The sequence below is a fragment of the Acanthisitta chloris genome, unplaced genomic scaffold, assembly GCF_000695815.1.
Source record: "Acanthisitta chloris isolate BGI_N310 unplaced genomic scaffold, ASM69581v1 scaffold44028, whole genome shotgun sequence".
Classification (NCBI taxonomy): Eukaryota; Metazoa; Chordata; class Aves; order Passeriformes; family Acanthisittidae; genus Acanthisitta; species Acanthisitta chloris.
Genome location: NW_008689466.1, coordinates 1,558 through 25,242, shown reverse-complemented (window position 1 = coordinate 25,242; position 23,685 = coordinate 1,558). Strand labels below are relative to the sequence as shown.

At 47.3% G+C, this 23,685-nt stretch overlaps 1 protein-coding gene across 3 annotated transcripts; it reads left to right on the top strand.

The window, feature by feature from the left end:
• The first annotated feature begins 233 nt into the window (after positions 1-233).
• On the top strand, positions 234-20,454 carry CABP1 (calcium binding protein 1). 3 transcript variants are annotated; one of them, XM_009081394.1, is made up of 8 exons: positions 234-365; positions 6,637-6,885; positions 11,524-11,700; positions 15,351-15,381; positions 16,064-16,207; positions 17,485-17,594; positions 18,000-18,147; positions 19,864-20,454. In XM_009081394.1, exons 2-8 carry the CDS (start codon positions 6,841-6,843, stop codon positions 19,887-19,889), a joined length of 681 nt encoding a protein of 226 aa, XP_009079642.1. In that variant the 5' UTR covers positions 234-365; positions 6,637-6,840; the 3' UTR covers positions 19,890-20,454. The 3 variants fall into 3 exon arrangements, with proteins under 3 accessions (XP_009079642.1, XP_009079644.1, XP_009079643.1); XM_009081396.1 differs by lacking the exons at positions 234-365; positions 11,524-11,700 and having other exon boundaries at positions 6,601-6,885; XM_009081395.1 differs by lacking the exons at positions 234-365; positions 6,637-6,885; positions 11,524-11,700 and adding an exon at positions 14,285-14,618.
• The last annotated feature ends 3,231 nt before the right edge of the window (positions 20,455-23,685 follow it).

Here is a 23,685-nt window from a genome sequence, read left to right as displayed (position 1 = left end):
ACCCGGGGCAAGCCCGGCGCCGCGAGTGTGTCAGAGCCGGGGAGAGCCCCGCGGGTGCCGTGCTGTAGGTGAGACCGGTTCCCGGTGCGTGTTCACACGGGTCCGGGTACCTGCGCAGGGCTCGTACTGCCTCGGTGATTCCATCCCTGCATGAGTTGCTGCAGCCTATGTCCATGCATGTAGCCTGACCTAAAAAGCCTTCGTATACATGTCTTGTCTATGTACACACAGTCTACTCTTGCAGCCTCTGCTAAATCTTCTGTGTGGCTATACAATCACCTCTGTACACGCTTATGCATTCCGTGCTTAAAACATCGACTGCCGTACGCACACCCTGCCTGCTGGCTCCTGCCATGCCTTCCCAGGTACGTCTCATGTTTTCTATATGTAACCAACTCAGACACAGAGAAACATTGTTCCACTCGAGCACATCCACTCAGCTTCCCCGTGCTCAGCTTGGAGAAAAATTTATTACATTTATTGCTTGTAAAGAGCTTGAGGGATGTGAGCCAGACGTGCAGAATCACCGAGGGGCAATGGATAAGCCTCCTGCCTGCAGTGGGTCTGCCAGCAAACATTAATCTTTGTCAGTGATTTACTTTTTAAACAAATCTGTTTTAAAAGGCTATAGAAAGACATCAAAATAAAACCAAGCTAAAAGAACATTCATTAAATATTCTGTTCATGAAATATACAGCACCATGATCTAAGGCACTGAAATACACAAACCTTCTGGTTAGGTTCAACTTATTTTTGGAGAAAAGAAGCTTCCAATGATAAATTAATCATCATTGAAATAAGTCCGCTGTCCATTTCATCAACCCTTACCACCTTGATTTTCATTTCATGCAATATTGGGTTTCAATATAGTGTCAGGGAAGTTCAGCTTTAGATGTAGTGGCTGGGCTGCAGGTTTGTCAGCTGAATTAGCTGTGCTTCTTTGTGGCATTCCAGTTTCAGTAACTGTTTTTCCCTGATGAGTCCATGAGTGGTATTGATTTCCAATAACAAGCAGCTATATGGTGTGCCTAGTAAAAGACGCCTAGCTAACTTTGGGCTCCCTTTCAATAATCCTCTGACATTCGTGTGACTTTAGAGACCAACAGCAGTGCCCATGAACTTGAGTAATCCTCCAATTTCCATCAAATTCTCTGCTTAAAAATAAAGACAAAGAGCTGTCCTAAGTTACACAGTCGTATTTAGCTTTTAGTAGCTTTCTGCACCAGCATAAGGCCATGAACTCCGTCCTATCCATGAATGAAGTCATTAGCAATATTCTAATATTTCTTCCACCCATTCCTCCCCTAGAGTACTTTGCATCTTGCAACCATCTTTGGAAAGAATACACAGCGTTGCTTCATCCCACACAGACGAAATACATTCTCTGCTCTGGGAAGGAAACAGGCAACCGTGTAACATTGTGAAGCATCATGTCATAACAGTTGAAGGCAGGAAGTACAAAACTACCAGCAACCCCTCTGCATTCCACTGAAACAGTGCACAAGGGGTTTGGTAGTTTGGGACCAGCTGTGTTGAAATATAGCCACAGACCTCATCCTAGGATACTCCACAAGCAGTTTGGTCTGTCAAAAGCTGCTGTCAGATCCTTACACAAAATAGAAGTGAGGCAGGTCTCTGTTTTAGGGTCGTGTAATGCTGCAGGGCTGGTTTGGAGTATTTGGCTGGTATTGGTTCCCATGCTTTCCGTAGCACCTCAGTGTGCTTGCCAAACACTGACCCCCTGTCCTTACTTTGAAAGAGATGAGGGAGTCAGACAGAATTAGCTGCTTTTGCAGCAGTCTCAGATGGACAGAGAGTGACACACAACTCTCATATTCCTGAGCAAAGAGAAGGGACCACACAAGGTTTGTTTTAAATAACCTCTGTACTGTATATACATGACAAATTCTCACACCAGCTTCTGAGCTGCCTAGCTTGTACTTGCCTTTTGGTAGCCCACTGATGATCTTCAGGATCACCAGCAGAAAATATCCACAGCACGTTGCAGGGACTTGGAAGTTGGGCTAATGCAAACTACGTGGACCAGATCTGCATGGAAGGTGTCAGGAGATGGCACATTCCCATGTCTTTTCATCTAATGCAGGATGAAACCAGCTATTTCCAGACAGAGCTATTCTAAACAGAAGTTGACAGACAGTCCAGGCTTTGTTACCTTGAGAGGAATGGAAAATATCCTTGGTCTTTTTAATAACCTTTGTGTTGTTTGTGATTGAATATGATCCAATTGCTCTAATGGAGGAGAATATTATGCACAGCATGAGTCAGCAACACTTTTTTCTTGGAACAGCTGACAGCAAAGAAAGTTCCCAAACTCTCTGCAGAAATATTCCTCCCCCTAGATGAGAATCTGGACTGCATCCACCAATACCTGCTGGTGCCTCCCCTTGAGATGGACCTGTCTGACTGGAATATGGAACCATCCAAGGTTCATTCGAGGTTAGAAGACACAACTTGGTGTGCAGCAAAAGCACTTGGGAGCTGATGCAGAAGAAGAAAGGGAAGTCAGTCTCAGGAGTTTGGAATGCCAGTGCATGTTCCAGTGGTTGGGAACTTCAAAATTAGGTCCTCGACAGCACTGGCAATGAGAGGATGTTTTCTATTCCAAATGCTTAGTCTCATCTGAGGTCATCCAGTAAACATGACTGGGTTGTTTCTTGTAAAATACAGATCTACAGCCACCAGCCAAAGGGTGATTGGGGGCAGATTTGAAAGCTACTAATCAATATATGCACTCTTCACTCTGGGATTGGAGAAAATAGAGCAAAAATTCCTGCCCTGTTTGGATAAATTAAATAAGGTGGTGTATTTTAAAATACTAGAAGTTTGAAGCATGCAGTGGGCTCTTAGTAGAACTATGGACTTCAGTGGAAAGATGCTAGGAATGAGTTTTCCCTACTTTGCTGTACACTCCTCACTAGCTACTGACATCGCTCTGTTGCAGTGTTTGTGTTGTGCTGAGAACAACCATCTGATGTAATGCTACAGCAAGTGAAGGGTTGTCCATTGAAACAGGCCTGGCATCTGGACAGTCTCCCTATGCAAATCCATGCTTCCACTGGAAGCTTTTGCCAAGCAAAGCTACAGTTTGATAAGCAATCCCAAGTTTTGGATTGATTTTTGTTCTTTCTGTTGTGTCTATTGGATATTTGCTGCCACTGGATAAAGTTTCCAGCAGCTGTCCAGTGATTAGCTAAGATGGCATCCAAAATTTTCGTATGAAATGAGCATTTCTGCCAAAGGTGCCAGCCCAAAGCACAGCACTGCTGCTTTTTAAAGAATCCAGACATATTAAACCACCTAAATCATTCCTTGTTCAGCGCCAAGTCACCCAGCCTTCTCCCTTCTCTGTGCTCAGGTCAGTCAGTGTGCCAAATGCTTCTTTCCCGTGAGCTGAGAACTTGCTCTGTGCCAAGCCACATCCCCTGAGGTCTCTGCTCTCCACCTTGGACCTCAGGGAAGAGGAAGAGATGCACAAACAGCAGCAAGACTTGCATTTCATTAAGTTCCTACCAATTTTTAGAAAGTTTACGACAGAGCCCCAGACCTTAAAAGAACAGTGTGATTGCCACAAAGAACAGTGTGGGAAAACCAGTATACATGCATGTGCAGCCCTCCCACACGCATACTGACTACCCCAGATATAGGCATACCCACAGATCAGCACCTACACACAAATGTTTTTGACACACTTATTCTCAGCATCCTGTTCTCTTACAGCAGTGGCAGTTGGAGGAAGGGAGAAAATATGTTCCTTCTAACCTAATCTTCTAATGACCTTTCTGCCAACTCCACTTTCCTGCCTATCTCTAAGCTGCCCATGGTGGTGATGGGAACAAGATCCCACCGTAGAGAGTGGTTTTCCTCCTCAGAGCTCTGCAGCGTCTGTCTGCTGGATTGTGGTGTCTGGCCCAATTGCTCTTAAGGGATTCAGGGTAAATAAGGAGATAAGAAAACTGTTTATGATCCTACTCTTGGGCCCCTTGCAGCTCCACTAGAGTTCTTGCAGAGTCGAAGGACTGTGACTGTGCTGCAAACCTGGTGCAAGTGGGCTTCTGTTCCTGGATTGTGAACTCCCTGCCAAGCCTAGCAGCAGGTCTCAGCTGTCTCACTCTGCCCTGCATGTTTCTACAGCTTCCTGTAGCTGCAGGGAAGAAAAGCTGGAGAGCAGGCAAACCCAGTGGCGTGCCATGGTGGCTGGCTCTGAATACTCTGGTACAAACTATTTAGAGTGACCATCTCAACTTTTGTTGAGAGACTTTTAGAACTCTCTAAGACACTCAACAGCTGTCTCCCAAAGCTGTCCCGTGGCAGTCTCGGGACTCTGATGGATTCTTCTGACAGGAGGTGTCTGACTCGCTTGCCCTGCTCCCTCTCTCTGGGAGAACATGGGAGATGGGCACCGCTCAATTGCAGGGTGTTCCTGGCCTCCATGCTGCCTGTCAGGGGGAGATTCATTAGCAGCAGGGAGGCAATTCTCTCTCCTCTCTGCTCTGGAATTGAAGTCATTTGTCTCAGGACCCAGGCACCTCACTCGCTGTGTGGCAGCTTCTGCTCAAGGGAGACAAGCACTTCGTCAATAAACAAGGAGCCTGGGGAATGGCTCCGGCTGACAGAGGACATTATTAATGACTGGCGCTTTGTTGGAGGGCAGATCAGCCTCCTGTTAGTTGCTTTAAGAGTGGAAAGAGGAATAGAGCTAAAGATGGCAACTTTAGAGAAGCTGGGAGTTTCAGCATCCTCCTGCAAAGTCTCCTGCTGCGAGGCCCAGGGCTGGCACAGCCCCCAAGGAGCAACTGTCTATTTCCCCAGTGTCTCCCATGACAGCAGGAGACAGACCCAGCTCAGAAACAGTGTCGCTTCCCAGACCACTGTGGGTGGGCTCTCCTATGGAGGTCTTCCAGATCAGAGTTTCTCTGTCCCCTCTGTCCTTCTCTCAGTTTGCCTTGTACCCCTGGGTACAAGGGGTGACTTCCAGCATCTGCTATTGCAGGTTCTTGTTTCAGAGAGCCTGTGGACCTTTGTGCAGCTCTTTCCCAGGCTGTGCAGTGAAGAAGGCATTGAGGGGATCTGAGAGGAGGCTGTTCCACTGCCTTCCCTCTTGAGAAGTGGTTAGCACAAGGAAGAGCAAGAAACACCATCCCCTATGGCCATGCAGTATTGTCTGTGACTGAAACTGGAGAAGCTGTTTCTTTTGTCATAGCTGGACTCCTAAATACATCTCCTCAGGTGGAAGAAGCCTCTAAGCTCTAAAGCAACTGTTGATTCACCTTATCATATTTAATTTGCCACAGCACTGCTTTGCTGTGACATTGACAGTTCATCCTTCTCTGTCCTACAGTCCTAGAACTGCCAGAAGTCCTTGTCTCCTGCATGGAAAGCATGTGGTGCCCATGGCTTAGGTCTTTGTAGAAGCTTTTGTTTGGAACCACACTTGCAAAGAAAGTCATGAAATCTTTCAGCTGAACACCTGAGTGTCCAACCAGCCTGCTGCATAACAGTGTGAGACCAGTGTCATCTTGGTCTTCACAGTTCTCGAAGGAGGTAGCTCTTCGTTCCATGGCTTCTTATCACTGTGGAGCTGTAGCTGTGGCGGTTTCATAGCTAAGGGTGCATTCACTATCCTATTCAGATCTTTTTGCCTGAGTGCCAACAGTTCTTATTGCAATTTTCATACAATTTAAATCTCTTTTCAGGCTGAATGCTCTTATGCTCAGCCTGAGATCAGAGGAAAATATATTGGGGACTCATCCCTTTTCTTTCAGAGATTATTCTATTACCCTAAGAGGCCTAAAGTCCAGAGCTTAGAGCTGGTTCTAGGTTCAGGGACCTCTTACTAACTCCAGGACTTGCGTGCTTTGAAATGAAATGGATGGATCTGACGTCCAGATTCTTTGCTTCACATTATCTATCCTGGGGCTGTTCAAATTTAGGATTCAGGTGCCAGCCCATCTTTGGCAGACTTGTGCAGGTAAACTGCCAATCGATTTTTACTTGCAGAAAGCTGGAAAAACTTTACCACGAGACTGGCTCAAGGTCTCTCCCTTGTGGTTAAAAATTACTATCCTGGGGCTGAGAGTATTGTAGGGTCCCTGGACTGCTGTCTCCAGGCTTGTTTCCACAGCAGCAGGAAAAAAATCAGGCACTTCTAGGTCTGCTGGCATTTATAAGCTGAAACAGGTCCCATCCAGATAATGGTCCATTTCTGCTCCAAAACAAGCTCTGGACTCTGCTCCAAGCCCCTAAGTGGATTGCCTTCTGGCCAGCCTAGTGCTCTGCTGATTGAAAAGCTGAGAGGAGTTAGAAGGGGGGTGGGTAGGGATGCAATGTTCAGAGGCTGTGTGGACCCAAACTAGCTGGATTCAATGAACTCATCACTGAAATCACTTCTTGCAGTGCCTCTCTGTTTTAATTCTCCCTGAAACAGCTCTCTCCTATGAGTGAAACAATCTTGCCTGTAGATTGAGGGGGGTGGGAGGGATTTGAACATTAATCTGATGTAGATTATACATCCGCCTCCCTCTCTCTCCCCTTCTCACTCACTCTCTCTCTCTCCCTCTCCCTCTCTTTCTGTCTGTTTCTCTCCCCTCCCTCTCCTTCCTGCTTCATCTCTTCAAGAAAGTGAACATAAAGTAAAATACGGAGAGAGAGAGGCAGAGAGAGAAAAAGCTCCCTGAAGAGGGAAAGCCCCAGCAGCCAGTAGCTGTTTGGATTTGCCTGGTACTGCCTTTCTTGCTTTGCTCCCAAGGAATACCTTTAATGGGATCAATTGCTTCAGTTCCTTTATAACCAAGTCCACCGGAAAGGCAGACTCAACATATTATGGGCAACTGTGTGAAGTCTCCACTGAGAAACCTCTCTAAAAAGGTATGTTCCCTGAATCAAAGCGCACTGTGCATTTCCAGCCCTGTTTCTTGGGATGGGTGACGTCGTGGGCAGATGGGAATGGGAGGTGGGAGAAACACAGAGATGTGTACAAAGGGTTCAGCTTTCCTCACCAGACTTTCTGTAAGAGCTGCTCATTCAGGTGCAGCCGTTAGAGCCCAGGATGCTGAGAGCCACAGTAAATAAATGTGTGTGTAGGCTTGTGTCCTGCTGGGTGTGTGTGTATAGCTGTCCTCTGGGTATGTGCAAGCATGTGCTTGTCAATGCACAGTGTGCTGGCACACTTCTGTATGGGCTTCCAAATGTCTATGTGTATGTGTGAGTTTGTGTGTGTGCATGTGCTTCAGCTGAGAGGTACCTGCATGAGTCCGATCACGTGTCATGGATGTAGGGACATTTATCCATGTATGTGTGAAGGGGCATGTGTCTGTATGTGTTCTTCTTGGTGTGTAAGAGTCTACACACCTACAAGCTCATCTGAAGTACATGTGTGTCCTTAGCAATTTGTGTCTCTACATACACATCTGAGGTGCATGAGGAGGTGTGCAGTGTTTGTTGTGAGTGCATGAGGGGGGAATCTGTGTGTATCCCACACACACACTCCTGCTTGTATGGTGCTGTGTGTGTTTGTTCACCTGCTAGTGGATGTCCTCACAGAAGTCTCTGTGGAGTCATGTGTGTGTTTTTATGTCTGTCCATCCTTGTGCATGCACACACCCAGTTTAGTTGGTATGTGTTTGGGTACAGCAGCATGGTTTGCTCTGTGCTCTGTTTGTCCATGCATCTTGTTGTGAGTGGATACACTGGGCCCTGGCTAAGTGACCGTGCATCATGTTGCACATCAGCATTGCCCATGTGTCTACATGCTTGGACCCAGCTGGACTTCATCTGCGAGTGCCACATGTATCTATTAGGCTTCAACCCACAGTCTGCTCTGTGCTGAGGTTTTGCAGTGATCCCAGGATGAATTAGATTCAGGAATGATTCTGCTGTTAGGGACTGGATTGAAACGGGAATGACGTGCCCCAGAAACATTTCTTGTTTGACTGAGGAAGATCTTACAGCACTGTGTACCTGTCAGCCACAGGGTTCTCACTTGACATTGCTGCAAATCTAACAGCTCAGCAAAAATCTGTGCAGTTCACTCCTTGTCAACGGAAAAGTTATGCTGTGCATCCAAAGTATTGGAATGAGGAGCTGCCTCTGTGGAGACCTTGAAGACAGTGAAATGCCACTGCCATCAAGATGGTCCACCCAGGAGACCTTGCCACCTGGGAAAGCTCCTCTGGGAGGGAGCTGTTGGGGAGAGGACCTCCCTGGTAGGGAGTTTCTTCTGGCTGGACATTTGCCTCTTCTGTGTAGAAACAATTTGCTTGTTATCTCAGCTCCTGTAAACACAGCCAGTAGTGGCACAGTGCTGCTGTGGGGGAGCTGGGATACATGAGGAGGGAATTCGTCACCAAGAAGTTAGGCAGTGCTGAGTCCTTAGGTCAGGGTGACCTTCAGGAAGAGGCAGAAATAGTTGAGGTTCACCCAAATGTTGCACACATGACAAACCAACTTGGTTGCTTGTAGGTTGCCTCCAACTTGGAATAAAAGGAGTTGGCTGCAGCTGTGCACAACATGATCAAGGCGATTGCAATTAAAGTCTGATGTATGGCCAGGCTGCTTGAATCAAAATGGATTCAAGAACTTATAATCTCTGTGTCATCAGTCTTTTAGGTAATTTATGCTTTCTTTCCTAAAAGCTTGATCGAATAATGCACTTTGTGCCTAGTTGCAAGACCTGGGATGTCAGGACTGAAGAGAGAAAGTTGAAAAGCTGAATTAGAGAATTTCTCAGACATCACTCCAGTGAGCCATGAATTAAGGCCTCGGGCACTCATTCTGACAGGTCCTGGGGCTCTGCCATTCTTTTGATCATGACATACATTATTATAGTGGAGACTTTGCAGATCAGTCTTAACATTGCACAACTTCACTTGGCTGTTTTATGATCCTGGTCTTTTTGTTCAGATTTTACCTTGGGCAAACTAATTTTGCTGAAATGTTGAAGAGGAGGGACTGTAGACATCGTATGTGAAAGCTGCTCTTAGGTGACAGACTGAACTCTTGAATACATGATTTCAACCCAAAATTTGGGATTCTCTCCCAGGCACCAGCTGGCTTGGTCTGGGGCTGGCTGACACCAGGGAACCTTGCTTGTTCAGGTGGCAATGATCATGACTCCATGTCTGTTGTTGGCAGCCTCAGTTTCCCACTGTCCCCACAGTGATGCCAGCAGCCATCCTGGCTGCTTTAACCTCAGAGAGACTCTGCTGTGGGGATGGAGGCCCCTCTTCTCTTGCTGCTTTGTGAAGTCCCTCTGACACACAGACAGGAAAATGAAGTGAATCCTGTTGTGCTTCTGCTGTGCAGGAATCAAAGGCTTTGGTATCCAGGTCCCTTGCTTTGCCACCCTTCAATTTGGTCATCTCTAAATCAGCCTGGTCTCTTTCCCGCTCCACAGTCTGATGGTCTGTCACAGCCAAGGGCTGGATTTGGCCAGGAAGGGTGGTGGTCCTTCACTTGGGGAAGGGACAGGGAGAGCCTGATCTCCCCAGTCTTATCCTTGCATTTTCCTTGTTGTGCACACTGTTGTTTCCCCTGTAATGGGTGGCTGACGTTGCTTTGCTCCATACCCATATCACAGCCCCCTTCCCCACTCTGCTGCGATATGGGAGGAATATGGTGGGGGGAACTTGTGGAGATACTTGCAGGAGAACTTGTGAGACTGCTGGAAGAGGGAACATTGAAATCCTGCAAGCAGTGGCAGAGCAGGGCAGGGAGCTCCTGTTGGGGTCTTGCTGAGCCATGTACCTCGGTGTCCTGGCACTGCAGCAGGTTGTCTAATCATGATTGTCAGTGGCTCTTGGCAACTGTTTTGTCAAACTGACAATCTCTATCGAGACAGAAAAATAATGGGATGACTATTATGAGGTGCTGCTCTGTGGCTTGGTAATAAACTATTGACTACAACGGTCAGCAAACAAGGATTTGGGGCTGTGGGGCTTTCCATCTCTGCGTGGCTTCACTGGAATTAAACACAGAATCAATGTGGACTATATAAGTGATTTGTATTATTTGGTGTATTAAACTGAAAAACATGCCAGGAAATAAAGCCAATAATTTTGAAAATACATTACACTGATACCACAAAGCTGTGCAGCTCAACACAGATGTCTTGACATTTAGCTGAGCTAGTAACATGCCATTTGTGGATGGATGCTCATCTTTCAGTTTTTTAAGGACAAGTGTCCTGTGTGTCAGATTTAATCAGAGACAGATTCCTTCCTCATCCATGACTGCAATGAAAACGCTTTTCTGCTTCATCATTTTCTTTCTCCATGGCTTGCTTTTTGAATTGTTTCTGTTTTGGTGCTTGGTATTCACATGGCATTATACATGAGCAGATTGGTATAAGACTGTGAACGAAAAGGCGAACTACAAACCATGCGTGCAGTGTAATAGCACATGGCAGACACAGCAAGCAGATACAATAGTCTCAGGCAAGTGTGAATGGTGTGTGTGTGTGTGTGTATCTGGTCTTTTAGCCTGAAAAAACACCTCAGGCTTTAAAGAAAGGGTTAATAGAGACAATGACAATTGACAGAGCTTCTTTGATCACCCCTGGGAACACTGGCTGTAAAAGTAGAATCATTCCTGAAGAGGAATCTGATGTATGATTAATGTTTATTCTATAAAACCAAGGGTCCTGTGGGTTGTGTTGGCTTTTTATAGCTGCATGGGAATATCAGGATAAGAGTTTTTTTGCAGAGCCAGGGAAATGCATTTCTATAAAAGGAAAGCAGTGCCTCCTTATAAAATCCAGTGCTGGATTCTGTTCTGGAGCCTCAGCTTAGCAGGACGTGTGCACTTAGAAAAACGTGCAAATGCAAACAGACAAAAATGTTGTACCCGTGCCTGATCTCCACTTTGGGACTGTCAGTGATCAGAAGAGGCCAGGGCAGTAACTGCCTGAGCCCCTGAGGATGTAACTCATTAGCAGCAGCACATGGAGTGTGAGCCTGCAGTTGGCAGAGCCACCTGATGCTGTAAATGGACTAATAATATGATGTGTGTGATGCTGTGTTGCTGAAATGTAACATGGAGCCTTGCACAGTGGCTCTGTGCAGGCTCTGCCTGGTCTCCTGGGGCTGCCCTGGCCAACAGGCTCTGCCAGCAGCTTTGCCCTGGGCACGGGGTGGCACACGCACTGTTAGGTTGGGGCGCGCTCGTCCTCTGCAGCCCGTTCAAGGGACTGTTAACTCGGGCTGATTGTGGGAGCGTGGTGCTTTGGGCTGTGTTTGGCTAGATGTGAGCAGTGCTGAGAGTTTGATGTCATTTCAAAGCGAAATTCTCCTGGTTGGCTGTACTTCTGTCAGCTTTTGAAAGTGAACTCCTGGACTTACTGCTTCTGTACAAATCCTAATAGGCCAGTGGGGGGGACCCAGTGTGGACCAGATGAAGGAATTTAGCAATAATGTCTCTGCGAGGCGGTTCAGTAAAACTTCAGAGGAACGAGATGGGGAGGTAACATCCTCTGTTGTGTTGTTTGCTTGCTGCTGGTTGGCTGGGAAGATCCGCCATGACGAGAAGACGAGCTATAAGGCTGTCCAGACGAGCGAAGAGGGGTCGTCGGCGTGCGAGTACCAGGGTCCGCTCATGGTGCTGGCCCAGAACTGCGCCGTCATGCACAACCTGCTGGGGCCAGCATGCATCTTCCTGAGGAAGGGCTTCGCAGAAAACAGGCAGCCTGTACGTAAGTTACACCCAGCTGGGTGAGACATGCACAAAGCCATGTGGACGCGAGTCGGGGATGTGGAGCTGCCCTCGTGCTCCGTCCCCGTGGAGCTCTGTAACCCCCAGCCCTGGGTCTCGAGCACCCCGGCTCCAGCTCCAAGTGCAAATACAATCACAGGCAAATGTCTAACCTGAAGGATGTGCAGATCCCCCCCGTGCCTAAACACCAAGAAAGGAGGATTCTAAACATGCAGCTGTGGAAGATAGATCCAAGCCTACACTCGAGTAGCCATAATCATATGAATTCAGGAGAAGGACTTAGGACTTCAGGACTTACATAACCATATGGACTCAGGCAGAGTCCAGTGCTCAGAGCTTTTGTTCCAGCAAGACATCCACCTCTCATTCCCAGAGGCTCAGATTAGCATTTAAGGCCTAAATAGCCACTTAAATGCAAATCAGGACATCCGTATTGGGAACAAGCTGTCCATACTTGATACTGTTCCTATCGGTTCACAGCAAGCACACCAGTACCAGCAGAAATAAGCAGCATCTGCCTCCTCACAGACACCCAAATGCAATCTCTTGTACACTGCCATACCCAGCCTGACACTGCAGCAATCCCAGCCAATTAAACTGAGGAACATCAGGCTGTCCTCATATTTGCAAATAGTGCCAGGCTACCAAATGCTATTACCCTCCCACACACAGAGATAAATAGCAAAACCACATCTATCCATTCAGTCACACCTATAGTAACTGTGTGTTCATATGCATCTAATGTGTGCATTTATCTACAGACAATGAAAGTATGTGCTTGCATGTAAATTCAAATGTATACACCTGGACATGTTAAAGGTACATAAATATGAGCCCCAGTATTGTGTCTTTACAAGAACTAAAACATATTTTTGCACCCCAATGTTTTACTCCTACAGTAAGATGAATTTAAAGACATACAGAAACATATGATTAACACACCCTTTATGGATATGTATGGGGGAATATGTGCATTGTCAGATATTCACCCAGTACCTTTCATGTTCTTGTGGTGAAACAAAGCTCACCCCAGTTACCTGAGAACCAGAGCTTTCTTGCCTCTGTAAGAAACCTCAGTGTTTCTTGTGTGTTGATATGGTCATCTACAGCTGTAGGAGACACTTAGATCTTTATTTCTGAAACCTCTTCTTCAACTGACAACCCAAAAAAGAGTCATCATGTGTTGTTATTGATCAAAGCGCTTTTGATCTTCCTAACCTTCAGTGATCACATAGTCCCTGTGCCAGTTCACTAAAACATGAAGCATATTCTCATACAAGCACACTTGCTAGTCTGTACAGAGCTGCCTGTCACAGGAGATAGGTCCAGCTCCTTAGTGGAAGGCTCACAGCTGAACAGGTGTCCATCCTGCTTAGGCCATGGAAACTCACTGTACCCTAAGAAGTCTCCAAAATTGGATTAGTGATGTCTCTAACTACCCTGATGTAGAATAATGGCATCTGATAAACAGCTTTACTTTTATTGACTCTCTAGATGAACAGGATTTATTGTGCATAGAAGGGAAATAAATGAGGGTAAGACCTTTATGTATAATGGACTCTCTGGGGGTCACCTCTGCTCATATCTAGGATCTAAACTCTGGGAACAATTTTATTCCTCTTTCCATATGCTTTCCAAAAGCTTTAGAGTGACTCAGCCCATTTCATCCCGAGCAATTTTACTCCTTTATCATTTTAGGGGATCTTCTTTCAAATTTAAAACAGAAAACTCTGCATGACGTTAGTTATCGCTTGAGTCAGATTTTTGGAGGGACGTAAACCCTCCCCCTCCTTCTTCATTCGCAGTCTGTGGCTCTCTGATGGCAGAATCTGCATGTGCAAAGATATACTCAGAGCCCTGCAAACGCAAATGCCTTGGTGTGCAAAATTAGAGCCGGTGCTGAGGCTCCCACTTCTGACATGTGTCAGTCATGTTGGTTGCAACATGGTCTTCAGTGAGTGAGGAGGAGGATGGTCTTGTGACAGCTGTGCTGGAGGAAGGCCTGGGTCCTACCCCAGCCACTCTCACAGACAGCAGTTGCGGTGGGTGAGTCACAGCACCCTTTGCACCAGGGTGGTGGTGATCATACCCTGCACCTGCCATGTGCCCAGCCAACCGGCGGGACACGTCGCTCTCTCCAGGGGTTAATGATTGTGATCTCTGGAACAAGGTGCACAAGGTGTTGGAACTGATCACAGGTGGTTTTCATCTGCTATTTTATCTAAGGCAGGATGGCAATTACGCCTCCTGCCTCCGGTCCAAGGAGTTTGAATTGTTTTATTACTTGGTGCTGATGAAAGCAGAACAAATGGGATGACATGTTTGAAAATACCAGGTCTGTGAAGGATGAAACAGCAGAGCCAGCATGCTCCAACAGTTCCATCCAGCACAGAGTTGCCTCTGGGAAGGTTACGAGTGGCAAGCTGGTCATTTCTCTGGCACGGCCCACTTCTGCACAGACGTAAACCAGTGTGTGTCCTAGTTTGCTATGCACTGTGAGCAGTTGCCATTAGAGTTTCCAGAGGAGCTTGTGGTTAAATAGCAAAGGATCATCCTTCTCAAACTCATCAAAGGCACTGTCTCCAGGGACGTCTGGTGAAGCTGGAGGACACCTGGAAGGCAAGGAGAAACTCCTCATGGTTGAGGGGAAAAGCCGAGAGTGAGACGACTAAAGAGATTGCGTTTCTGTGTTTCCAAATTCTCAGATGTTTTGGATTTGCCTGGGAGCCATGAGAGGAATTAGGAAGGGCATTTAAACCAGAAAGCAGTGCATTTCCATGCTCATCTCTTCTTCCTGGTGCAGTGTTGGAATTTTCCTATACTCTTTTATATCCTCCCCCTTCTTCCAGGAAATTCAAATTGGATGTTTGAAGTTGCAGTGTTTCCTGAACATGGTGAATCCTTGTCCTGTTTTGTTTGTAGAAGACCTTGATGATGTATATGTTGTGTGTCTGCCTTCATGCCCGGTTTCAAAAAAGCTTGTATATGGAGTTGAGTCTGGGGGGAAGGGGGAAGTTCCTACCTTTTTGTGGGGACTGACTGTAGGAGATGGCACTGGGACATAGGCTGTAACAGCTCGTGGATATTGCTGTCCTGCCAGAAGGACAGAGATCAAGCAGTGATCTGAGCAGATGATGGTATAGACCTGCTGGTTACAGGGACTGCTTCCAGCTGTTTTGATCTGGTTGTGTCAGCAGGAGCCGCAGTAGAAATACAATCAGAGCTCTAGAGGAGATCCGAACTGCTGCAGGGACAGTCTCTGCTCCAAAACTTGATTCTGGGGGATGGCGTAGGAGCTTCATGAAGGTGCCAATAGTACCATCAGATAAGGAGGCTACACATATTGCTGTGTTGGCCCAGGTCTCTTCTGTTTCGAGGGAGCAGCTGTCATCCCCCTGTCCTAGGGAGAAGGACTTCCACAGAAAAGTGTGCAGGTTAATACCCTCCCATTGGGGAGGAATGCTGGGAAGCCTTCCTAGGTAGATGGTATTAAACATGTCATCACCTTCTTGTTTCTTCTCTCACTTTCTGGCTTGTCCCAGAACTGTTTGTACCAACAAGTGCTATTTTGAAACTATGTTTGTGGCAAGCAAACAGCTTTAACATAATATGTTCTCTTTTTGCAGGATAGAGAACTGCGTCCGGAAGAAATTGAAGGTAAAATTTGTTCCTTCTTCTGTGTCCCCTTTCTCCTTACCCAGTAAAAACCTGACTGGCCCTTGCAGCTTTGTCCCCATGGGGTAAAATAATTTCAGGCAAATCAAGGGAGATGCTTACTGGAATAATTCCTGGAAACCCCAGTAAAAGAAATAATATGTAAAACTCTGAGAGCGCTGACTGTGAAGGAATTTGCATCCATTCCAGCTTCTTCAGGGTGGGAGGATAAGTAAATAATGGGATATAGAGGCTGTCAGGGAACTGCTGTCCCTCCCAGCTCCCACAGAAAATGTTGCAGAGCGTGATACAATAACACGGTTCAAGGGAAGCCGTTTTACCTGCTAATCCCTACAGTGAGGGGTATATAATATAGTGCAGGGGTAAAAGTTGGAAAAACTTACTAGTTTTGGTTTCTTTAGGGAGCACAGTTTAGCAATGTACAGTTTGTGACACTTGTAGTCCAAGCAAGCTTTCCCGTAAGAAATGGGTCAGCAGTGCTGCTGACAGAGCAGCTTAACATTGCTCCAGTCATTGCCTCTTTGCAAGGAGATCTGCTGGAAAAATACGGAGTATCTTAGGGAGTCTGGCCTCATAAAGTGCTGCTGATTCTGGGGAGGTTTCTTGGAAAAGGTGTGTCAGGCTGTCACTGACAATATTGTTCTTTTTGGATCCATTCCCACAGAACTAAGAGAAGCCTTTAAGGAGTTTGATAAAGACAAGGATGGGTTTATTAACTGCAGGGACCTGGGGAACTGCATGCGGACCATGGGCTACATGCCCACTGAGATGGAGCTAATAGAGCTCTCCCAGCAGATCAACATGAACCGTGAGTAATACCCACCTAGCTGTACCTGCCTGCTGGTGCTGTGCCCTGCATCATTGCTTCAGGCTGCCTCGGTCTCCTGCTGCTTCTTTTCCTTTGGATTACTCCCCTCTTCTTTTGGTTCTCATTTTCACTCCCTATCATCTCTCCTGTTTGTTTGTGGTCCCTGGAAGTCACTGCCTTTGGTTTTGCTTATCAAGGGGACTGTGTGGACTGTGCTGTATATGAGAGCAGAGAGTGGAAGAGTTGTCATTTATGCTTATATCTGTCAGGTACAAAACTGCCCTTGGTGTGGGGGGTCAGACATTGGTGCACAGGTTCTATGTGTTGTCACATTGAAGCTGTTGTCAGATGGTGTCAGGCTAAAGAAGGAGCCTGGGAAGATGGAGATGCTTTGGTCAGATGGGTGATGGATGGATGGGCTGTTCACTCTGCAGTGGTTGTTTGTGGATCTGCTGTGTGCCTGGGGATGGGCTGTGAGCAAGCTGTGCTGGCGGCGTCGGATGGGAGCATCTGCTGCAGTCATGGAAAGATGTGACAAACACGTCCGACTCGCTCTAACTGTGTTTGTTCCCCTTGTCTTTTGCCATCATTTTTTGTCACCTCTCATCTGTGGCAGTGCAGGGTATCACCCTCAGCCAGGTCGGGAAAAGGATATTTAGTGCATGTTATTTCTGACACAAGATGATGTTAAAAGGGCAAATAACTTGGTCAGGGGAAGGAAAACAGCTGTGATATATGCAACCCAGTCACACACAAAAGCAGCTGATAACCCTGGCTCACAAGTGCTTGGGAATTTGAGAATGTTACTGACAGCTTTCAGATAGGTCACTAACAAGTAACAGAACTAATATAATGAATAAACAGTTGGACATGCATTAGCTACTGTAATGGAGCAGGACTCCAGCACTGCTGCAGGGCACTGCCTGGGCCATGCAGGAACATCATGCTGTGCCCTTGCTGTGCCCTTTGGCACAGGCGCAGCAGAGTTGCTATAAGCACTGGAACGATCAAGCCTCTAATACATAATACATGATGCTGTAAGGATGTGACAGTCCATGGCTGCCTAGGATAGAATAGCTTGGGCTCATTCTGACTAGCCCATAATCCAGAAAATACAGTGTAAAGCTACCTCTGCTTTTCCTTCTGCTGTTCCACACCTTCTGTGCTTTGCTTCCTGGACAGCTGAATGCTCTCTAGGGCACACAGAACTGCAGAGTGAGTGCTGGGCTTGGTTAATGTATGGAGTTCTTACACACGATCTTTCATCTTGTCCCAAGTGGGTGGCCATGTGGATTTTGAAGATTTTGTTGAGCTGATGGGACCAAAGCTGCTAGCAGAGACTGCAGACATGATTGGTGTAAAAGAGCTCCGCGATGCCTTCAGAGAGGTGAGTTCTCCCTACCGTGTGTCCCCAGAGAGGTGAGCAACAGGAGACAGGAAAGAGAGAAGACCCACTGGGGAAGAGAAGAGGAGGAGGAAAGAGCAGCATAGTGCAAGACATAGAAAGAGCCAAGCCAGGCATGGAATAAGGGAGGAGCAGAGAAAATCACTAAGATAAGGGAACCCTTGAGGCATGGAAGAGGAAAGCTGGTGCAGACACAGCAGCGAGGGGTTTCTGAGGAGCAAAGACAGACTGGATCCAAAAGGCACCCAAAGGAGAAGAAGGAGGGACACAGAATGAATGCAGAAAATATAGGGCATTCAGGAGCAGAACAGTACAAAATCCAAGCCAGAGCAAGATCTGTTCCCATTAACTGTAGTTCCCTCGCTGGTATTTTGCATATCCTTGCAGTTTGACACCAATGGTGATGGGGAGATCAGCACCAGTGAGCTGCGAGAAGCCATGAAGAAGCTTCTAGGGCAGCAGGTGGGCCACAGGGATATCGAAGAGATCATCCGAGACGTGGATCTGAACGGAGACGGACGTGTCGATTTTGAAGGTGAGAAGGGATCAGCGCTCGCTGTCCATCTGCTCTGGTGTGAGTCAGAGTTTCAGCTCAGAAGCTGAAGCCGAAGGGAAGATTTGCATGCTCAGGGCCCAGGTATCTGAAGTATGGACAAAAATTTTTTTTATTCCTAGTCAACTGAATTGTTCATTTGTCTATCATCTCTTGCAGCATCTCAGTTTCAATTGGGTCTCCATAATTCTAGTATGGTAAGAGATACACCTTGTCACAGAGAAGCAGATTCTGGTGCACACATCCTGTGCCAGTCTTCTTTTTATGAGGCATTTTCCTTTTTGTTAAATCTATTGAAAGAGCTTTGAGGTGGCTGGATTGCTTTGGAGAATGCATTGCACCTTCCATTTCCTCTGACTCACCTTGTTACCTGGGTTTAGAGAGAATTTGTCTCTGTGCCTTTATGCCAGAAGATGGTCATGTGCCAGATGTTCTCACTAAGACTGCAGATATCTGATCTAGAGGTGTCGTGTTAAATCCTAGAGATAATTCATTTCTTCTCACACTTTTCATGCCAGAAGGACTTGGAAAAATAAGAGAGTTAGACTATTATCTTAGCCATTAGCCATAGCAGGAGCAATATTAATAGAGCTCAGGGTTTCTGGCAAGGAAGCAGTTGATATCAGACAGCTAAGAAGATATAAGAGCTGGAAGGTGTGAGAATGTGGCAGGTTACTTGTTTCCCTGGTGCAAATCCAGATGTCCTTTTGCAGTAAGGGTGAAGCACAGGAACTATAGAATTCAAGTAAAATTGACATAATTTTTTTGGCTCAGAGGCATTTCTGGGTCTCCTACATGATTAGGCGTCTCAGTCCTCAAGATTACTGAAGCCTCTGAGGGCTTTGAAAATGCTAAAAAACTAGAAGTGTCTCTGTAGAAAGTATCTGGTAGCTGCAGTTGTTCTAATGTACTGGCTGATTACATGACAGTAGCTCTCCTTGTTTCCCACAGCTAAATTATGTTAGACAGCTGAAATACATGAAATGCTACACCAGTATCATTTTCTCTGTGAGTTACTGCTTTAGTTGTCAAAGAACAGCTCCATCAATGGAAAAGGACAAGTCAAGGGGGTAATTTCCACTGCCCTCCCCTTTGCAGTCATTAGTTCCTCAGCAATTCAAGTGCAGAATGAAAACACATTTATGTTTGATGGCATTTACACTCAATTTGAACAATCGTTATTGACTTCACAAGCTGCAAGGTGGTCAAACAGAGCCAGGGTATCCTTGCAGTTAAGCTGTATCTTTAAAAACAAGAAATGCGTCAAAGTAAACTTTACAGAAATGCTAGTACCTACCAAAACTCCAGTGCTTTCCCACACTGGTGTCTCTGTGAAGTGCCAAGCTTACCAAGAAATCATACTGTGTTCCCAAGTTCCCCAAAATTACAGTGAAAGGAGACAATGCTTGCCATAGTGTCTCACAAAGAGTTGCTTGTGCAAACAAGACTGAACATAGCTGGGAAGGAGTCCAAGGCAATGAACTGACCTGCTAGTGGGATCTTATCACCATATCTAATGCAAGGATTAAAGCTCATTTTGTGTGAGCTCTCAGGGTCAGTCACAGAGTGTACAGACCTGCTGGCAGTGTGCGGACTCTCAGTTCCACCCTTGCTGCCTGCTGTCTTCAGGGAATGAGAGCTGTGTTGGGGACTGTGGATGCCTTCTACTTCAGGGCTGTCTTGTGTTGTTGGTTGCAGAGTTTGTTCGCATGATGTCCCGTTGAAGACTATTCTCAGCTAAAGAAGAATCAGCACCTTAGAGAGGGCAGAAGAGGACCTAGATGGAGCATCTAGCCCCGATGTTCCTACATGAAGGTTTATCGGCTGGCTGCAATTAGGACATTGCAAGATGACCTGCTGCTCCTCCCTCATGGTGGTCCCCATGCCCCTCCACCCTTTCACACTGTGAAAGACTTGCAACTTCCTACAACTGGAACCATTCCTTGAAGATGATTGCAGGAAACTGCAGAGCCAGGACTTGCCATGATGCTTTCATGGGATATTTGCAACTTTAGACTCCTCCTCCCCAGCTTTATTCTCCCACCAGCTGCTGCAAAGCAAAAGCAGGAGAAATCCTCTTGGCTTGGTGGATGAGAACAAAGCCATTGGGATTGGTGGCAGCCTCAGGGCGTGCTCTGCACTTCTTGGTTTCCCTTGGTGAACCGTGTCTGTGTTTGCTGTCTCTCTGTGTGTGTGTCTATATGTTTGGAGTTATTTATGCTTCCCCAGCACTTATTTGCATCTCCTGTGGTTATGTTTACCAAGAGTAAATTCAAATACATGTCTTGCGGGGAGAAAGCGATAAATATGCACGTTGAAATGATGTGGAGCCTGGATGTCCCTGTGAGAGGTGGTGGCTGGGCTGGGGGAGAAGGGCTTGGGCAGATGCACCTCCCAGTGTCTGCACCGGGGTCTGGAGGCAAGTCCTTGCCACAGGAAGGGGAGTCAGTGCCAGGCACTAGGCCTGCAGCAGAGCTCTGCCCTCCCTCCCACTGTCCCCATGGTCAAGGGGCCTGGAGGTGCCTTGTGGTGAGGGCAGTGTGGAGGGTCCTCATCCCTGCATCCCCTCTGCTCGCATGGGGACAGGTGAGAGCCCCTGTGGTATCGTGGCAAAGGAGCAATGGGAGAGAGAGCCCAGAGAGAAACTAGGTGGGAGTGGGATAGGCAGCAATAGCCAACTTCACCATTTTCAGACCATTTCAAACACAGCTGTGAACACATGTACAGTGGGGCTGTGCTGCGGGAGCTGAGCTGTAACTCCATTGGTGCTGGGGATTGGGCCGGAGCCTCCTTGTATGGCAGTGCCCTGCTCTCCAGCCTGCTCACACTCAGAAATGCAGCACGTGTCTGCAGCAGTGATCATGGAAGCAGGCCCTACCAGCTGCTTCCAGACACATCAAATGCTTATCCTACATCCCTTTCCCCAAGATGCACGCAATGTACCTCTCCCTTCCCCTACCTGCCAGACCTCCAGTTGTCCCCTTTATGCATAGGTGCAGTCAGAAGTTGCCAGCACTAATTTCTGCTCGGCTTCCAGGGGCATCATCATCCTGTGTGTTTCTCAGTGTGACTGGGAGCTGGGTTTTTTTCTGTTACCTCCTTACTCAGATTAGGAGGTTAAGGATCAATATCCTTCTTCCTGCATCTCGAATCTTTCACTTCCCAGGGTCCAACAAATCTGTGTCCCAAAGGAGGATTTTCTCTTGCGCTTTCCTGTTGCTGTGCCAACCAGCATAGCTGCAATGATGGCTGATATCCCAGCAATGGGAAAAACTATGTTTCTCCTTACATTTGTGCGTGTATGGGGGGTATCCTCATGTTTGCACAGGTGTGTGCACTGGGAAGGGTTTGTGTGTGTGCACATGACAGCAGGGAGTGCGGAAATGTACCTGGGAGTGCAGCAGTAGAAGAGTTTGTATGCAAGTGGGTGTATGCAAACTATGTGTGTGTATCTATGGAGCTGGTCCCATCTTAGAAATGTGGGTATGAGCCAAGAAATTGGAAAATGGATATTTACAGATCTCCACATTACTGGTACAGCAGCTGTATTGTGCTTAGGAGATGAGGGTGATAAATTGAACAGAGTCCAGAGTCCTGGTAAGTTATAAACGTACTTAGGGTAATACTGGGGAGGGAGAGACCTGTGCAGGCTTGTACCTGCCAAAGGTAGTGCTGATATACAACTGTGCTACACTTACAGTGGAGCCCATTTAGGAAGAAGCTGCTTGTGTGTGCAGAGCAGGAGGACAGCTGTGCTGCTTGTCTGTGTGCTGCAGAGCGGCTGTGCCTGCCCATGGGGACCAGTGACAACTCGGGGCAATGCTGTGTGCCACAGCCAGGCATGCACAGACCCAACAGACAGTCAGAGGCAACGAGTGTGGTGGCTGCCTCTGCCTGCTCCTTCCCAGACCCTGCCCTGGGTAGGGCACAGCATCAGATGGCAGGACATGGTCTTAATTTATTTAAAATGGTAACCTCTTTTATAGAGGCTGCTCTGATCCACAGTGCAGCAGCACAGCAGCTGGGGGTGTTCTCTGCAAACTATGGCCATTTTCACAGGTCCCTGTGTTTGTACTGTGGCAGTGCTGTGCTTGTCTTCTCAAGAAACCTGGAGATAGCAGTGCTAGGGGAAGGATGGCTGCAGGGCACCTTTGTGTCATTGCAGAGGCAGTCGTGGAGCCACAGCTACTTCCGAGGGAAGCTGAGTCTGCCAAATCATCTGTAGCTCTGTTCTGCCAGATCTCACCATGGTACAGAGAACAGGTCAGACAGGGCAGGTCCCAAAAGCATTCTTTTTTTTTTTTTTCTGCCTTCCAGCAGAGCCTTTTGCTACCAGGCTGATTTTGCTTTCTTAACAAACCCCAAATAATCCCAGGGAGTTTTACTATTTTCTTGTGCAGACAGGACAGAGATTAAAGCTCCAATCTGAATAATCTAATTCCAGAGATAATCTTTTTGCTCTCATCTCCAATTCAGTACCAGGGAGGCTTCCAAAGAGCTCCACATGGCAGGGCAAAGCTGGTCCCGCCGGGCACCCGAGCCTGCTAGCCTCATGCTGTTCGGGAGGTGGCCCAGGCAGTGGGGCTGGCTCACTTTGACTTCTTAGATGCCTCATTAGCCATGAGCTCTGCTTCTGACCGACATTGTCTCCATTGCTCTTTTTTTGGACATCCCAAATCCTGATCCTCTTTTCCTGCAGGAAATGGCTAATACCCAAAACACTGCCCCACATCAGTTGTGATTGATCAGGGCTGTAGGTAGACTGATTCAAGACTGAGTCACTTTGGCACAGCTGCCAGGGGACAGGGAGAGATCAAGGGATTGAGAAGACGACCCTGAGCCTTTCACTTGTAGGTTACTGGTGTAAATCCAGCCTGCATCAGGAGACTGGTGGCTCAGTGGATTAGTAACAGGATAGAGCCTTTGACATCTGGGGCACAAGCTGGTATCAAGTTGCTGGTGACCGCAAGTATCGATTTGGGTGGCAGTGTAGGACATTGCGGACACGGACCGTCACGGCATGTCTGCTGTCCTCTGCCAGTGGCTGCAGCCAGCCTGTGAGCCAGGGCTCCTGCCTCCAGATGTGTACAGCCACTGCCCCTCCTCACTCACTGCTGCTCAGTTAATCCCTCTTGCTTCATAATGGGCTGCTGATTCATCCAAGCTAGTTATTACAAGATGCTCTGCCTTGAGAGGCAGAGGAGGTATTTGCCCTCTAAAAAGGCTGAGTCCTCAGATGGTGTGGAGAGGGATTTTCCCCTCTGTTCAAGGAGGGCAACTCTTCCTCTTCAAGGAAACGCTTCTCTTTTCAAGGAAAGGTTGCTGATATTTCCCTGTGAGATGTGCAGGAGCCCCAGCAGCCCTCACAGGATCCCCAGGCTTGGCACACAGAGGTCCCTGGTGACACTCCCAAGGCAGGGGATGGGCAGGGTTAGCTCCCAGCTGCCCTTGTACACACTTGGGACCAAAGAACTTCCTTCAGCTGCGGGATCTGTCTTGGTCACACCTAAATGTTATCTA

What these genes read in the sequence shown, in the direction of transcription:
- CABP1 (XM_009081394.1), top strand. Translation starts at nt 6,841, where the DNA reads ATGGGCAACTGTGTGAAGTCTCCACTGAGAAACCTCTCTAAAAAG. An exon ending in CCAGCAGATCAACATGAACC is followed by an intron (nt 16,208 to 17,484) that starts GTGAGTAATACC and finishes TCTTGTCCCAAG; the next exon opens with TGGGTGGCCATGTGGATTTT. An exon ending in TCCGCGATGCCTTCAGAGAG is followed by an intron (nt 17,595 to 17,999) that starts GTGAGTTCTCCC and finishes ATATCCTTGCAG; the next exon opens with TTTGACACCAATGGTGATGG.